The sequence below is a fragment of the Cygnus olor genome, chromosome 1 (assembly GCF_009769625.2).
Source record: "Cygnus olor isolate bCygOlo1 chromosome 1, bCygOlo1.pri.v2, whole genome shotgun sequence".
Lineage (NCBI taxonomy): Eukaryota > Metazoa > Chordata > Aves > Anseriformes > Anatidae > Cygnus > Cygnus olor.
The window spans coordinates 58434649-58452366 of NC_049169.1; the positions used below are offsets into that span (position 1 = coordinate 58434649).

The following is a 17718-nucleotide window of genomic DNA, read 5'->3' on the forward strand; positions in this document are numbered from 1 at the left end:
GTTTAGAGCCTCTAATGGATCACAAATGCAGCAAATTATTGTTTTCAGGTCACTGACAGAATAATTTTAACCGACTCCATAACATCAAAGAAAATATTCACGGAGGAAACAGAACGAAGCCAAGCCATCCTGAGTACGGAAATTCAAAGCGTTCTACTGTGCTAGGACAAAAGCTTTCAGTTTGCCTGGAATTATATGTTTAAATAATAGAAAAGTTGTGACGTGTTATGCAGAGTTCAGTCCGCCTTTAGTCATGTGAAAGAAGTGCTTCTTTCAGACAGGTTACTCTCAATCCTTCAAAAATTACTATACCTTGTGATCATTTTGATCCTTGACTTCCCTGAAGAATCTGATGTCCTTGATAAGTCTGGATTTGATATGTTCATCATACATGAACTGGCTAAAAATATAAAATTTTTTCCTCAAAAACTGGTAAGTGAAGTTGACCTAGAAAAAAAAAGTAAAATCAAGAAAGTTGGCAGAGTAACATACACCTCTACTGACCCCTGTTCTGTAGCTTCCAATACAACTTGTATTTATAATAATGTAACTTTGAAAAAAGGAATCTATTTCTCAGTTTATTTCGTTTTGTCATTCTCAACTTATCTATTTCACTGCTTTAAAGAATAAAGAAAAAACCTTCTCCAGGAAGACCTACTGTCTTCCAGGAAGGCCAGAGGGATCAAGGAACAGATTAGCTATTTCAATTCGATGACCTGCCCCACACAGCCATTATTTTGCGTCTGGAATATCCTGTAACTGTCCTTTTGAAACAATACAAGTATTTTGAGTTGAAAAGGGCATCAGACATGCTCAACTTCCTCATTCTTCAAGTAATGGAATCTGCATAATGTCCCAACATACCTTTTCACTTTCCCAAAATTTTCTAAAATACTCTCTTATAAGACAGAAGTACACTTCGACCCTACGTATCTCATTTACTTCTCCTGTTTGCATAAAAAGCTTGCTGCAGCAAAATCCACATCACTTGGAAATAAAGCAAATAATGAGACAACTTTCTGAGTAACCAGAACCCCCGTGATTAACTATTCCACTAACAAAATCATTCTCAGAAGAATAGTGCAAGGAAAGTTATTTCTCATAGTAAAAGGAAGCATGAAAACCTTATTCTCCTCATCACTTGTGTAGCTGGTGCCATGCTCAAGGATTTGGCTTCAGTGATCATGGATCTACCTTTGAGAAACCATGTCTGTTGAGAGCTGATGGGATTCACCTGTCCATGAGGAGCAAGAAGAGTTTTCTTGCCAACAAGCTGGCCCAACTTCTGAGAGAGCTTTAAACTGAGCTGAGGAGGAGGAGGAGATGGAGTTTTGAGTAACAGAGAAGATCCAGGGGCTGCTGATGTACTAGGAACAAACGGGAAACACCCGTGAAATGTCTCAGAGCAATTCAGGCTCGTTCCTCTAAAAAGGCAATATGGTAAACAGCCTGACTGAAGTGCATCTATATCAATGCACACAGCGTGGGTAACAAATGAGGGGAGTTGGAAGTCAGAGCAGTTAAAAAGCTATGATCTAATTGTTATCACTGAAACTTGGTGGGACAAATCAGACAATTGAAGCGCTGCAATCCACGGCTATAAACTGTTCAGAAGGGACAGGCAAGGAAGGAGAGGCAGAGGGATCGTCTTCTATGTAACAAAAATCAAACGAACAAAAAAAAAAAAAAGATTGCAGAGAGCTGTCTGAGAAACAGTGATGAACAGGTAAAGAACTTGTAGGTGAAAATTAGAGGCCAAGCCAAAGGAAACCTCACGGGTGGTGTTCACTACAGGCCACCCAGTCACTGGGACGATGTTGATAAAGCTTTCTTTCTTCGACTACAGGAAGCACCACATTCGCAGGCTCTGATCCTTTTAGAGGACTAAAATCATCTTGACAACTGCTGGAAAAGCAGCACAGCAAGCTGTAAGCAGTCCCTGAGACTCTTGGAGCATGTCCAGGATAGTTTCTTAATCCAGTTGATAAGATAGCCTAACCAGAAGAAAAGCATCTCTGGACCCACTGCTTACCAACACAAATGAGCTAATTAGAAAGGTCAAGAATTGCTGCAGGCTGGGCTTGCAGTGATCATGCCCTGGTGGAATTTAGGATCCAGAGGGATACAGGCCAAGCAAAGAGTAAAGTCAAGACCCTGAATTTTAGGAATACAAACTTTCAGTTCAAGGAATTAGTGGATGGGATCCACTGGGAAACTGCCCTCAGGGATAGAGGAGCAGAATAGAGCTGGCAGATGTTTAAAGACATTTTTCTTAGAGCACAAGAGCTCTCAATTCCCATGTGGAATTCCCGTCAGGGAATTCCTATCAGGCAAGATAGGCCAGAGACCAGCATAGCTAAGTAAGGTCAAACTGAAGTGTAAGAAGGAAGTGCACAGCTCCCTCAGCCTGAAAGGAAAAGGCTCTGAAAAGACCTTATTGTGACCTTTCAACATATAAAGAGAGCTTTTAAGAAAGATGGAGAAAGACTTTTTTTTTTTTGATCAGAGTGGTTTTAAATTGAAAGAGGGTAGATTTACATTGGGTATCAGAACAGTGAGTCTGGTGAGACACTGGAACAGGTTGTCTGGAGAAATTGTGGATACCCCATCTCTGGAAGTGTTCAAGGTCAGGTTGGATGGGCTATGAACAGTCTGATCTAGTGAAAGATGTCCACATCCATGGCAGGGGCAAACTGGACTAGATTATTTTTAATGGTATCTTCTAATACAAACCATTTTATGATTCTATTATTTCCATTTTTAAAATTACTTGAGAGTGAGTTGAATATTCAGCAAGTCCTCCCCCCACCCTTTTTTTTTTTTTTTTTTTTTTTTAATGGAGCCAGAAGAGTGAGAAAAATAAAGCAGCAAAGAGGTAGAAAGAAGTTGAGCAGAAGATTTGAAATCACCAACCTGAAAAGAAACTAAACTGAACTTTGGCACTGTATCCAAATCTGAAGAAGACCACAATGATAAACTCCTGCTGTAGTAAGCAAGCTGTGGGAAGTCCCCTCATTTAACACCTAAAGAGGTGAATGCCTTCTACCAGTTAAAGTGACCATCTACACTACAGATATCTAGCAAATTATAGATCTGCAGCTTTACTTCAAACACTCAAAAGCTGATGTTTAAGCTTAATGATTACAAGATCAACTTAAAATTAACATTTCATGCCTACTAGATCTGTTTTAAGTACAGTAAGACTATCTGCCTATTAAGTATCAATAAGCAGCAACTTAGGAATCAAAATATTCTGTTAGTTTATTAGTTTATTTTCATGTTTATTGAAGGTCACAATCCCACCAGAACATCAGTATCTCATTAGATGTGTTTACAGATCTCTTCATCAACTTCTGTTGTAACAACAAAATGTAATGTAACATTTGCAATGTAACAACCAGAAGTGACATAACTCCCAAGAGATTTTACAATAGGGATTTGTATTGTCCAAGAACTGATTTGTCTTATTAATACACGAAAACCATTATTTTCACATTACTAGAACTGCACAACCAAATAAGCCACTGGGAGATGCAGGAGCTTGGAGCACTACTCATGCCCTTAAGCAGTACACTTGTGTGTGCTATTAAGAAGGGGAATTCAGGAAAAGAATAATCCAACAAATATGCAAAATGCACTCACTGTTGTGTTCATGATTCCTGTTCCATGAGTTCGAATTGAATTAGCAATGTGTCGAATATTGATAGTGTTCAAGTGTTTGTTATTACTAGTTCTTTCAATGAAGATCTGGAATAGGCAGAGAGGAAAAAATGTTATTTACCCAAAATTAACTCTGTGATAAATTACCAATCTAGGTAGTCCACACTCTGTTTCTGAGAACTAGCTAATAGGTGGTGATTAGGGAAAGTAAAAAAGAAAATAAAGCATGCATACAAAGAACTTTATCTACTATGCTCCATCAGTTTCTGGAATGTTGTGGTTCAATAACTCCAAGGCAGATGCTTCACCTGAATTGTCATATTTATTGAGGCTATCCTCCAATGATTAGTCTAAACTATTCTAGCACTGTTTGTACTTTTGGCCCTATTGTATATCACGGCAATGAGTTTCACTATCAAATTATGTGATATAAGACAAAGTACTTTTCTGTCAGAAAGTTGATAATTTTTAAAAAGGGGCCCTCATTCTTGCATTGAGAGAAACCACAAACAGTCACTCCTTGTACATATTTTCCATATCATTCACTGTTTCAGAACTCCAATAACCCATCCTTTTTTTCAAATATAAAAAATATCAAAAATCAAAAAAATAAATGATTTTTCAGCTTGAAAAAAATGATATAACACATCCTTATATACCAACCAATCATCTCTGCTGCTTTCTCCTAGCTTCACTGGAATTTTTGAGTTTAAGCAATCCTACTGGCACACAATACTCAAAATATGCTTACAGAACATTTTCCAAGACGTATCTACAGTATCCCCAAAGATCTTCTAGAGCAGCAGTAGCTACTTGACAGTTTGTCACTGCGTTTGTTCAGCTTGGATTACTATCTTGTATGTATAATCTGCACTTCCCTTCAGACTGGACCAATCCATAAAAAAAGTACAGAATATATCTTACCTGATTATTCAGATTGTAAAGGTAGCGAGATACAAACACATGAATATTTCTCATGATTTCCAAAACATCCAGACCCTGAAACAACATTTTATATTGAGAATTTTTATCGTCATAATTCTCAGGAACCACTGACATGCCTAACCACTAAGACATGAAAATATTTCTGTTACTTCAAAGCATTTTAGGAAACAATGTTTTCCCTTTTCAAAATGAAGACTCTCTCCACAATTTTTAAACGTGAGTTCAGCTCACATTTTACATTTACACTTCTGCCTGTTTTTGCTTCCAACTTCCCTTGAAAGCAAGGAATCCACAGGTCTATTCCACAAACCCAAATTTAAAAAACAGATAAATTGATGCATCCTCAGATTTAAGACGACAACTGTTGAGGCTTCTATAGACACACAGATTTCTATTGAGACTTAAGCAGCTAGCTACTTTTTGATGTCACTTTGCCCAATATGTCTAGAAGACTGAATTTTTTATTTACAATATCAGTTTGAAATTTGTTTTGCTTGATAATCCCGTGAACAAGCCCCTTTAGTATCACTGTGCACAGAGAGGATCCTGTTTAATCTATACACTTTACTTCCAAAGATTGTACCAGGACTTTGTGGGGGGTAGGGTGCACACGTGTGTGCATGTGCATTTTTGTTTTGAAGCTTATACCAGAATGAATGCTAGGAAACCAATGTTGTCAAATGATGTAAGTCTTTACAACAACGTAATGGCCAAACATTATTGGTGCTAGAAAGCCAAACCCAGAAACAGAAACTATAATCCACAGCGCTTTTGTACCAAGAAGTAGCTGGAGTTCTTAGTTCAATGCTGTCTTCCAACTTCGGAAGGAACAGCCATCATGAACATTAGAAAAAGAGGCTGTATCTCTAAGAGCTTTCACCAGTGTGCTAACCCAAATGATGAAGCTAACAGTCTAAAACATCCAAGATACTAAAGGTCTGGAAGGAAAGTCTTCAGAAACATGAGTTGCATATATTTTACATCCACCCTATAAACAATAAATGCCTTTACCATTAACTTGATGAAACTGTAACTTTACTGTGTATGTAACCTTAGTTCAAAGTTTCTCTGAGTCATGCTACTATTAAACTAAGCAGGGAGCTCCTGAAGTCCTTGATAGCCACCTTATGAAACAGTTTCACTTGATCATCACTAACAAGAACTTGTTGAGAAGCAAGCAATAAAAACAGGGAAGAGACCCGCAAGTCAGGGATCTTTCTACACTTAACGATTGTCATATTGTAGATGTATTATTTGTCAAAGTGTTGATATTGGAATTTTAAGAAAGTGTTCTGACTCTGTACATCTGACTTAATTTTAATAAGTATGATGTTAAAAATAAATGATAACCTTTAGACCAACATGAACTTAACTGGCAGCAGTGTTAAGCATCTCCAAAGACAGACCCTGTTTCAGAAGCCATCCAGAAATTAAAGGCCATTTTTTCCCCAAACTCTTCTCTGTTCTCAGGGACATTAATTCCATTGTCTCAGTCCTTTGAATAGCTAGCAAATACGACAGCATAATGGAACAAGTGATTCTCATCCAGTGGATACTGTACCTGTTCCAGAGTCTGACTGGGAAGATGTGCTTCAGTCATACTTAAACCATAGCGCTGAGTTGCTAGGTTTCTCATCTCACTATAGGTAGCCCAGTCATGTAAAGCCACAGTTGTTAAGTTGTAGAAGGTCTTGTCCAAATAGTGAGTTACATAAGCTGTAAACACATAAAAGGATGAACTAAAATAATCATTCCAGTTTAGTTAGGGAAGTGTGCTTTACTATATCATTTTACTTCTTTCCAAAGTATAAGACAGATGAAAGTAATGGGATAAAGAAAGTGCATAAGAACTCACCTTTTATGTCAATGAATCGATTGAAAAAACGTATCGGGTTGAGAAAGAAGAAGTGAGCTAGATCCTTCATACCAACTCTGAAGGGATTTCTGTCATCCAGTTTTAGGTGCGTATGAACTGACAACCGCAGGTCCTTTTCTATCTCTTTACATAATTTGTCCAGCAAATGCTATTCAGAGAGATTAAAAATAAAATCATATTCAGTGCCTACTTACAGAGCTCTGTTAACAGAACTAACATCTATTTGAAAATATGTTCTTTAAGCTTTCTTCTCATCTCAAGAAGAACGATTTAGGGCTATCTACCTAGATAAGACCTCGTTCAGCAACTCTCCACAAAATATGTAATATTTGTTTTTGAACTAGTCAAAAAGAGTTGTTCAAAGGTTAAAACCTAAGACTTGGGAAATCCGAATTCACATTTTTCTCTCTGCCAAACATTACTTATAATTCCAGATAGTAAGTCACAAAAGAGGCCATCGACATTTACAGAGCCTCTGCTACTAAAAGCCATGCATATACACTAAAAGAAGCTGATTTGACAAAATGCACTTCTGTATGCCGTACTATGTTCCTAGCCAACACTGATACCATGGATAACATCCTAAATATTCAAGATAGTAAGTGATAATTTTCTTATTTATTGAAATACTTCACACCACCTCAAGGTTGCTAAGCTATTTTTATACATCATGTCAGGTCTGCTACAGTAGATACTGGCCTAAAACATTCTCCATAGCATTGCCTTTCTTTTCCATTTGAAATAAATTACCTCATTGAGCACTTCCATGATTTCTTTATCATAGCATTCCAGAAGCACCTCATAAGATTCCAAGTGCCTTGCATGCATCATAGCAGGTACACAGTCCCTCAGTGCACTGAACATATACTGGAGAAAAAAAAAAAAAAAGCTTTTATGCTTAACCAACAGATTGACAGACATACCAACATCTCAAATAGTTTGGGTTCAAAGCTAACAAACAAATTAAAACCACTAGTCTTCCCACTTTCATCAAAATCAGACTTCATTTACTACTAAAGCTTCCTGGCCTTAACATGCTTATCTGAAGTACTTAGCTGCTACTGATCCATTCACTGGAAGGCCATAATTATTAGCCATTTCATCTTAAATGATCTGTACTCTAATCATAGTGTAATTGACTATGGCGTGCACCATACTGGATCAGATAATTGATTTTATCAGGATTAGTATGATAAAGCATGATTCACTGCTACAGCAAATTTGTTCCCTTGCAAATAGGGAACAGGAGATGTGGGGTGGAAGAAGCTACAGAGCAACTATCCCACACAGCATCACTGAACATGGTGTTAAATGCTTTAGAAATAAATTAACCACAACTGCGAACAAAGACTTAAACTGTTCAAGTCTTGCAAAAAGTGTTAATTTCAAATTAAAATGAACGAAGAACAGATGAACAAGGAGGCAGACAGTAAGAGAGATTTTTACAGCAGTCTAACAGAAATACTTTCTTTAGACTTGGAACAAAAATTGTTTTTATATCCTCCAGACTGAGAAGAAATTTCTGCATCAGAAGTAATTCATCTGGGATTTTTTTGAGGCTCTATTTTTCCCCCTAAAATTTGCACACTAATCTTTTCCCTTTCCTCCTGTGAATCCTCCCACTATTAACATTATTACTTACATGCAGTCTAGCAGAATCAACTGCATTTTCATACACATCATCTAAATAGATTGGAAAGACTGCTCGATGCCAGTACAAGAAACAACAGTCACATTGTGCTCGAACTCTAGAATACAAGATTACTAATTAGACAAAGAAGAATGGCTTCTTCCAGTTCTAACACAGTGATACATATTTTAGTGTGTTTAAAGACAACTGCTCTTCAAGCCTAAGTTTTACATGTTTATATTAATGTTCCAGATGCAACGTACTTCAAAGCAAAGTTCTTGAATAAAGGTATTCAGCACTTCAGTTTTCCACTAGGCTATTTAGAAACAAAGCACCCCTGGTTTAGAAACAACGTTTAGTCAGCCTTTAAAAAAATAAAAATAAATTGTTACTCTACAGCAAAATCCTAACTAATTATTTTCTTATTGCATGCAATGAATAGCCTAGAAGTCAAACACATATTCTAAGCTTCTTCTGTAGCCAAAAAAGGAGAAACAGGCTCTTCTTTACAGAACTTGTGTGCAATACTTATCTCAGTAATTTTTCCCACAAGTCATCCACTGGTGATGTTGGTTGTTCTCCATAAAATATGCATGTAACAGATATTCACCTGGCTTTCAGATGCCTAACATTATGTTACTTGAGTGCCCCCTAAAACTACACTCACAGTGGAAAAAAACATGGTGCCACACATGAACTAACAGCCTGATCTCCTCTAAGGACTGATATAACCTTCTAACTAATCATAATGGAAGTGACAAAATGCCAAAAATAGCCATAGCAAATTCATATTTGAGAACCGACTGCTTCAGTTTGCCTTATGGCCAAAGGGCTAGTAGTTTCAAAAGCTACTAGACTCTACACATACGTACACTTACACTAACATTTATGAACAACTCTGATGATCAGCTGATCAGAGCTTGGGTTAATGGAGGACTTTAGCTTAACATAAAGCCTAGCCATCTACATGTCTCAGGAAGTGACAGAATTTCAAAGTGGTCAAAGTATATTACCTAACTCGACTTGCACTTCCTACCCAAAGACTACCAAGCTTCAGGTTTAGCTCTGGAATTCTTTTTGTCCATTCCTGGTCTACAATACATACAAAAATCACAACCAGCATGCAGCTACTAGATTTTGCAATTTGCACAAAGAAGACCCAGCTCCCCCCATGACACTACACCGTCTCCAATATATATCACGTGCCACTGCTTACCGCTCTGTAAGTTCACTGATCAAGTCTAATTTCTTCAGAACTAATTGAAGGGGAAGGAGTTCTTCATCTTTAAAAGTTTTCTGTTTAGAAGAAAAAGATGACAACCTTATATATACGTATTTTTTTTAATAAGATACTACAGTTGAAGGTCTTTTCCAACCTAAATGTTTCTATGATTCTAAATAAGTGAAGGTCTGGAATAATTATGGCACTTACCATCTGTGTTCCCACACTCAGTGCAAGGGAAACAATTAGTCGCCTCTGTTTTGTACTCGGCCCATTGAGGGTGTTCTCAGCCAACACCAAAGCAGAAAGGACATCCAGGCGCTGCTCACTGTACTTTTTATCAGAAATGACTCTTTTCTTGATGACAGAAAGACACAGAAATTCAGAGAAAAGTTATCTAAGCCCAAAAGTTACATCTTACCTGTTATTCTCAAAGTTTATAGATCTGTCATAAATTGAGTATTTCTGAAAACAAATTAGATTTAGTGAACAAAGCTAACTGAATCCAGATTAACTTCTTCTGTCAATTCAGTGGTATTATCTATCTACAAGCTTGGAATATGCGCAGTTCAGCATGAACATGGGTCTGGTCATATTACTATAGAAACACTGCGTAAACTGCATGCCAATTTCTGTTCTAAGATACACTTGAGGTTTAATTCATTTACTTACAAGTAGTAGCTTCCTATTGTTAGTAAAAATAAAAAAAATACAATTTATGGAAAAGAGCCAGAAGATGTATAAACATGGTAATAACGATAACTTCTGATTTTATACAAGTTCTAGTTTATCAGAGAAACTACATACCAAAAAATTCACGTTAACAAATGCAGGGAGCCAAGTCTTCTGGCTAAGTTGATCTCTCAGATTTATTCATGAGTAGCAGCATTATTCAGAAGAGGCACAGTTTCATGAGAGTTAAATACTATTCCAACTTTAAGCAAGTGTGCTCAATGTGAAACTCCTACCCCAATGCTAAAGCTATGCAAAGTATATGCCTTAGACCTTTACTCGACTTTGTCATCTGCTAAACACATTTCTAAGTACAGCAGGTAAAAAAAGATGTGTACTTATGATCTCTTCTATTTACCAGCATTTGCCCGTTACATATTTTCTGAGAAGGAAAGTAGTCAAAATATCGAGATCTGTTCACAAATCTGTTCCCTTTGATATCCACTCACAAGTATCAGCATATTTCTATGCATTTAAAATAAATTTGTAATGCAATTACATATATAATTTGAAAAGGTTATGAAGTTATCTGTACACATGAACCGTTTCTTTGAAGACATGCAGTTTTTCTTAGCAACTTTGAAGTTTTGAACTTCTTTAGTTGATGTTACTCCTGATACATATCAGCTTTTTTGAAGTAAAATTTTATTTTTTGGCTTACACCAGAAAATGTGGAACTGCCAGACAAATGGAGATTATAGCCAAATTTCAAACATATCAACCAAGTTTCCCAACTAAAGAAATCTACTGTTTAAACTGTACTCTCTGAATGAACATAATCAAAACAAAAAGAAAGTTTTATAACTGCACTGATATCAATGGCATACCTCCTTTGTAATTTGGCTACTGAAGACAACGAAAGAACAAAATCAGCAATACATCAGAACAGGTATAATAAAAACTCATTTTCCTTTTATCATAAATTCAGAAATACAAGAGCTGATAAGCAAAATGTGTATTAAACTAATTATATTTTTCTGTAAAGAAAATATGTACTTATTATGGTATGTCACAACCATAAGCAGTTTCATCTCACTGAGAGAAACAGTGAATTTATGCTCACATTAGAGCCCTGTAAGCCACCATATATTAACTACTGCTATTTTGTCAAGTGAACAAAAAGATTTCAATACATAACGTCCTGCTTGCTTGGACTTAAAACAGATTGCTTTTAGAATGTGATTCAGAAAAGAGGTCAGGCTGAAAATCACTAGAAATAAAAATGGAAAAGAACACAAACAGGGATGCAACAAGAGATGCAGCAGCTGAGAGGAAGAGAGGACCCCTACTCGATCGAAAAATAGATAGCCATCGTCTGTGCTGTAAAGTTTAAGGCAAACCTATGACTTACTGGAAAGTTTAGATACCTATCAGTTTTGCCAAACCAAGAAAAATACTTTAATTTGAAATTAAGATTTCAATAAAAAACACTTAGATAATAACAACTATTAGAATTTGAGTTACATACCTTGGCTACAGAAATAGAGTGAAGAGCCTGGTACTGCAGATGCTGAGCAATGTGTGTCACAGAATCTGCCACAACCATACTTCTTCGGTAAAACATGTGTTCTATTGCCTTAAGTCAATGCCAAAACACAATAGTTGATGTAGTTACCAGAACTGTTGCCTCCAGAATTTACATTTATCCCAGCTAACTCATCCACATTGCAAATACAAGACCCTTTACACTTCCAGTATACTGTCAGTTGCCATTAACTGTCACAGAAATTGAGAAAATCAAACCATTCAAGAGTGCGAAGAAGTTTTGTGGGTTTGTTTAGCACTTTCTTTTTTATTATTATAAATAATCCAATTCCGTTCAACGTAATTTTAGAAAGGAATCCCAAAACAGTGTATTTCCTTTTTAGAAAAAGAAGAAACAGAATACACCAACTAAGGAAACTGGTTAGAAGTTACATAAATCAGTTCTGTCTCCCAAACCTTCTGTTCTCTATTCAAAACCAGTCTTGAACAAGAAGCCACACAAAAGCACTTCCTCTTTCAGGTTCTCCACTCCACCATTTCCACAAACATCCCCACCCCACCCTTTTTTTCCCTGTTTTTAAAATAAGTTGTGATATTTGATCCAAGTTCTCTGTGACAACCTACATGAAATCAACAGTTTTCATTCTGTGACCTACCTTCAGAAGTTCCACAAGCCTGCAAAGAGCTTTCACTGAGGTTTTGGTCATAGGCTTTTGCATTGACATGTAGAGATTCATTGTAGTTTTAATGATGGTGCTAAGACTGTATGCATAAAGAAAACCCTAAAAATAAAGTAAGAGCGGAAAATGAAACAAATATTTTTACAATATACCAAATAAGTCCTCTCTGTTTTCCTTCATACATGCCAGATAACTAACTTTTGCCTCTAATAGAGAGAGAATCACTCCATCTAAGCAACAAGCCTGGGATCTCAAACCTGAATGAGACCTTTTTTTTTTTTTTTTTTTTTTTTTTTTTTAAATCAGGTATACATTACAAACCTTCCCAGGAGTCAATAAATCACCTGGTCATTAACCTCTCCTAGAGTCATTCAAATTAAACATAGGTCAGTGAATTAATTAATTGCCTGAAAGGTCTAACTATCACAAAAACTAAAACTTTCATAGAATAAATACACCAGCAGTATTTACACAGTTCTATACACTTTCTAAATAGAACTGTCCATCCCACAATAAAAAAACACATCATTCCTACAACAAGCTTTTTCAAAGTTTGCCAAGCTTAAAAATCACTGTTGACCATGTGCAGGAAGACAAAAATGATAATCAACTTACTTCAAAGGAAAAGTTGTAACAACAAAAAAAAAGACTAGGAAAAGGCAAGTGGTCTAGGAAACTCAATTTGCTAAGGGGCAAACTTACAAGTCGATTGCAAATCATTCCAATATAAAAGAGACACATCCTAGTACATGTGTGTCTTTAGATATGGAAGATCCAGGATCATGCTTCTATCACGTGCCTATTCATATCAGATTTCTGTCAGGCAGACAGATGCATAACAAAACTAGCAAAAAATACGACACATCTTACATCAAGACTACATGCTGTTAGTAGGCCAAAAAGAAAACCAGCTGCCTCAGTACATAGTAAGATTCTTGCAAAGTACCATCAATAGGCAAAGCACAATGAAACAACACAAAACCTTTTACTGGAGATATGTATTGTGCTAAATAAAGCCAAATTACACACTGTTTCAGTCCAATTTATATACCTCCTAACTGACTCAAAAGGAAAAATAACACCTTTACTACAGAGAAAATGAAGCCTTCTAGATTTCCTAAGAGAAAATTTTAAGCACTGAATATTTAGTCAGATTTGTTTTCCCCCACGTGCCTTGTGGAAAACACCTTTTACAGATTTACTCAAAAGAGTATCAACTGGACATTTTTAGTTTTAGAAGATTTCCCAGATTGTAAACTAACACAAAGATAACCACAGAATTTCAGTATTTTGTTTTAATGTTCAACAGCTTGCAAGAAAACATCTTTTTTGGTATTGTTTTCTGTATCAAAACATTAAAAGACTGCACACCTGAATGAAGACATTACAGCGGTTAGAAAGATCTTCAGCAAACTTATCCATGCGTTGCTCCTTTGACAAGATGGATTCCATTTTTGTCATCCATGAGCTCACGAAGACATAATATGACTGCATATCTCTGGAGAGGGAAACAAAGGGGAACAAAAAAACAAATGTTTTTCGCTTCAAATAAAAAGAGTATGAGAATTTTCTCTTTCCAAAGCCTGAGTTCTTCTACGGGAAATATATTACAGGTTCAGTCCTCAGAGTAGTAACTTTCTCCATTCTCAAAAATATCTGAACATCATATTCACTTATGCTTTAACTCTCAATAGATAAGGATTAGTCTGTTCATTATATCTGTACAAGCACACCCCAAGAGAGTCGAAATCTTGTATAATCCATTCTTTCAAGAGACAAATGGCACTCTGAGTAGTACATACCATATTACTTTAAATTAACACAGTAAATAAAAGTGCTAGAAAATGCTTTCAAACACCAGACAAAACAGAGTCCTCCACAAGTTGCAAATTTTTCCTCCAAGTTTGAATTTGAAATATATAGAACTTGTCATTACATCAATGCCTGACTGGACTGTTCTTGAATAACATACTTCTGCAGAAAATAATCTGTTTTGATTATACCAGTTGTAATATTTAAATTGAGATCACTTTTAAAACTGTTATTTATTCCACACTACAGAACTGTGACACTGCAATACCATATACAGTAGCAGTTACAGCAGAAATGTACTTAAGTCATTGATAAGTGTCAAAAATTACACTTTAATAAGTGCTCATATTTAATGCAACACTTGTCAGAGGCAGTGGAAGAACTTGTAAAAGACATGCAGTAGTTATCAGCAGAATTCAAATGAGTAAATAAAAAAAATGGATTTATTATAATGCCTTAAAATGACTGTGAATAACCAGATCTTTTTTAAAAACCTTTTCTGAATCTTAAGAGCTGCAAGACAAGATTTGTACCACTGCCCAAGACCAAAAGCAAAGCAGCAGTGTAATTATGCTCCACCCGTGAATTAAAGCCCAGGAAAGAATTCAGTCAGAGCACTTGATTATTCCAATGGACACAGGATGCAAACCACAAAGTGAAACAGAAACAGCTAGAAGTGAAAATAATCTGCTGGAAGATCATGTAGGCATGGAATTGCTATCCTTTGTTTCACCCTTGCCCCTCCTCTCCAACCCACTTTTGCACACAGGGTTGGAAGTCAACCTGCAAACTTTAAGTGTTTATTTCTGTTCCTCAGACCGTTTTCCACCTTGTATCAGTTTGCAACACAAACAAAAAGGTAGTTGTGTTATGTTCCTACACAGTGCAGCAAACTGTTCATAGGACTGAATTTAAATTTCCAACTCATATTTATAGAGATTTTTGAAAGAACTTAGAGCAGGAAATGATCTGCAAATGACATGCAGAGCACAAAAGAGAAACCTTTTCCGATGCAGACAGTTTCATAGACCACTAAACTAGCAACTAAAGACTTGAAGAAAACAAATGCTTGCAAAGGAAGTATCACTGAGGAGAGAAAAATCCCTTTATAAATCAGTCAGTCAGTCTACATGGGCCTTATCTCCATAAACACATAGAAACCAGAGAGTGCTAACAGAAAAGAAAGCAACTCAGGTTACTGGCAGTTTAAAAGTATGGAAATAACCGAGAACAACTGAGAAAATACATAACTGGGAAAAAAAATAAATCAAATATTTAGAACTGCTGGGAACTTTGTGATTTCAGTCACATAATACACATTTTTCTGAAAGCTTAAGTTTGACCAATACTTTCTTTTAGCAACATTAAGCACACATTACTGCAGTGATATTGACCTTTTTCTCCACACCACTTAGCAACACTGCAAAGCACATTAGTACCCTGAGTTTATAAATACATGAGTTTCTTCATTATTTGCCAACCAGCACAATGAAGCAGTATTTAGGAAGCATACTTGGTAAGTGACTGTGCCTTCTGCTGTAGAAAGTTTTCCCTTTGCATTTTAACTGTATGAATACTTTTCTTGTCCAGAAGTTTGGCAGCAGCTGGTATCTTCTGAATCAGAAAGTTGTCAGCAAACCAGATAATATTTGCTGTTAGCGTGATGGCTGGTACCTGGAAGAAAAAGAGGAGAAAAGGGGCAGAATATTAAGAAGTAGCAAAAAACATTAGTGATGACAAAAAAAAAAAAATACTATGCCACTATGCGCTGTGTCAGTCCTTTTAGTTATGAAACGTGTTTTTATGCCTCTTTTAAACCATAACAATTCCGTTTATTTTTGCATAATTAGTTTCTACACAACATTACTGCCCACATTAAAAAAATGTTCTTCCCTTAGAAGTCCATAAAGGACACCAGACACAGAGTTATTACCACTCTCAGTGCTTCTTAGTAGTGTTTGAGAACTTCTTAATACCACACAAAACGAAAAAGCCCTGACCACCTTTAGGCTTAAAGGTCTTTCAAAAAAATGTATGCTTCTACCCAACATCAAAACCCAAAGCATTTGATCAGTCTTGCAACACTCAAATCTCAACAAACAACTCTTTGTCCTCACTGCCATATTAATCTTGAGAAGAAACATTTAATGATAATTTCAAGTTATTTGATCTTTCTGCTTACCAAGTGTAAAACACAAAGTGAGTACACAGGCTTTAGACTATCTTTAAAACAAGGGAGAGGGGGAGAGGTAATTATAAAAAGGAACAAAAAATTAAAGTCTGCTCTCTGACCTGTTTTGGTAACTTGCACATTCTTCCTGTTCCCATGACTTAGCCATGCTACACAGCCAAGAAAATCATCTGCTCATTAATGAAGGTTGTTTTTTTTTTCTCTTAATTAACAAAACGGGTAAAGCACTCACCTTTTTACAGACATCCAGCAATGACTTGTAAAATTTCTTGTCTACAGTCCGAAAAATCTGAAAATGCAGTACAAAGAGGCCACAGATGCCTACGTATCTATCTCTCTGGTCAATTTCTGAAGGTTCACCTGCAGAGACAAAAAAAGTTCTTTTTGAAGTACTCTCAGACCAACAATAAACACTTAGAAACAGTGAACCTGGTAGGAGAAACATCAGTTTGCATTACCAAGTTTGGCTTCAACATTTGCGAAAGTTGTGCGAAGAGTATGAGCAAATTCTTCAGCAAACGCGCTGTTCTTCGACACAGACACTCCACCATTCGTGGAATCAAACTGTTGCTCTATGCAGGCCTGAAGGAAAAAAAAATAAAAATGGTATAATGCCATAAATTTCAGGCCTCAAAAGAATACCAATTTTGCAAAAGAATAGTGCAAGACTACATTGGTTTATGTTATACAGCACTAGCCTGAAGTTAGAATCTTTACTTCATACAGATTTTTAAGTCTGTTTAAGTTATTTAGTGTACTAAACCAAACAGAAAACATTAAAAACCTCTTATGTCTAACAGTAAAACCAACCAAAGAACAATAAAAATCCACCACCATTCACTTTATTTACTGATTTAGTATTTCTTCCATGAGGCACTTTCAAAGAAACCACACGATGCTAGTGCTAGTGATAAGAAACTAAATGCTAACATATTTAATATGTTACTACAAATACGCAATATACATTAACTAAAGATCATACAGGTAACATGTAGGATGTGGTTCATGGTCTCGTAGGATAAAAAACCCACAACTCTAGTGGCTGTTTTTCTAACTATACTAGAATAGTCTTTAATGGGATTGTACGTGAGAATTTTTTCACATATTATTGTTTTTGTTAGGAAAGAGAACTGGCAGGACAGGAGGAAAAACATCTTGAATGAATAGCAGACAAATGCTATTGATGTCTCAAGCGCATAATGAAGCTTTTGTACTAATGCAACATTATAGAAAGTTAAAATGAAAAAACTGATAATTGGATATCAGTATCAGTTTTGAAAGGAAAAACCTGATTATATTTAATGATTTATCTACAATTTCACTTTTGAAGGCTTTTCCAGACCAGAACTTTCTTCCCTATGCCATTTATGATGTAACAGCAAGAACTGAGTAACAACCTTGTTCAATTGGCTCTGTTGTGACCAAATTCAGCAACATCCAATTTGAGTGTCTCAAACACTAACCCTTTTCTATAAAATGGCTCTT

At 36.1% G+C, this 17718-nt stretch overlaps 1 protein-coding gene across 5 annotated transcripts in view; it reads right to left on the reverse strand.

Moving 5' to 3' along the window:
• Positions 1–17718, reverse strand: part of WASHC4 (WASH complex subunit 4) — a 43077-nt gene that overhangs the window by 10969 nt on the left and 14390 nt on the right. For all 5 annotated transcript variants that reach the window (XM_040560112.1, XM_040560091.1, XM_040560101.1 and 2 more), the window contains exons 11-25: positions 16692–16815; positions 16466–16593; positions 15556–15716; positions 13602–13728; positions 12207–12332; positions 11534–11641; positions 9544–9690; positions 9328–9407; positions 8124–8229; positions 7232–7348; positions 6461–6629; positions 6167–6321; positions 4585–4659; positions 3643–3747; positions 313–447 (exon numbers count right to left, since the gene is read on the reverse strand). In XM_040560112.1, the coding sequence (XP_040416046.1) occupies positions 313–447; positions 3643–3747; positions 4585–4659; positions 6167–6321; positions 6461–6629; positions 7232–7348; positions 8124–8229; positions 9328–9407; positions 9544–9690; positions 11534–11641; positions 12207–12332; positions 13602–13728; positions 15556–15716; positions 16466–16593; positions 16692–16815 (1863 nt within the window). The remainder of the gene's footprint in view (positions 1–312; positions 448–3642; positions 3748–4584; positions 4660–6166; positions 6322–6460; positions 6630–7231; positions 7349–8123; positions 8230–9327; positions 9408–9543; positions 9691–11533; positions 11642–12206; positions 12333–13601; positions 13729–15555; positions 15717–16465; positions 16594–16691; positions 16816–17718) is intronic.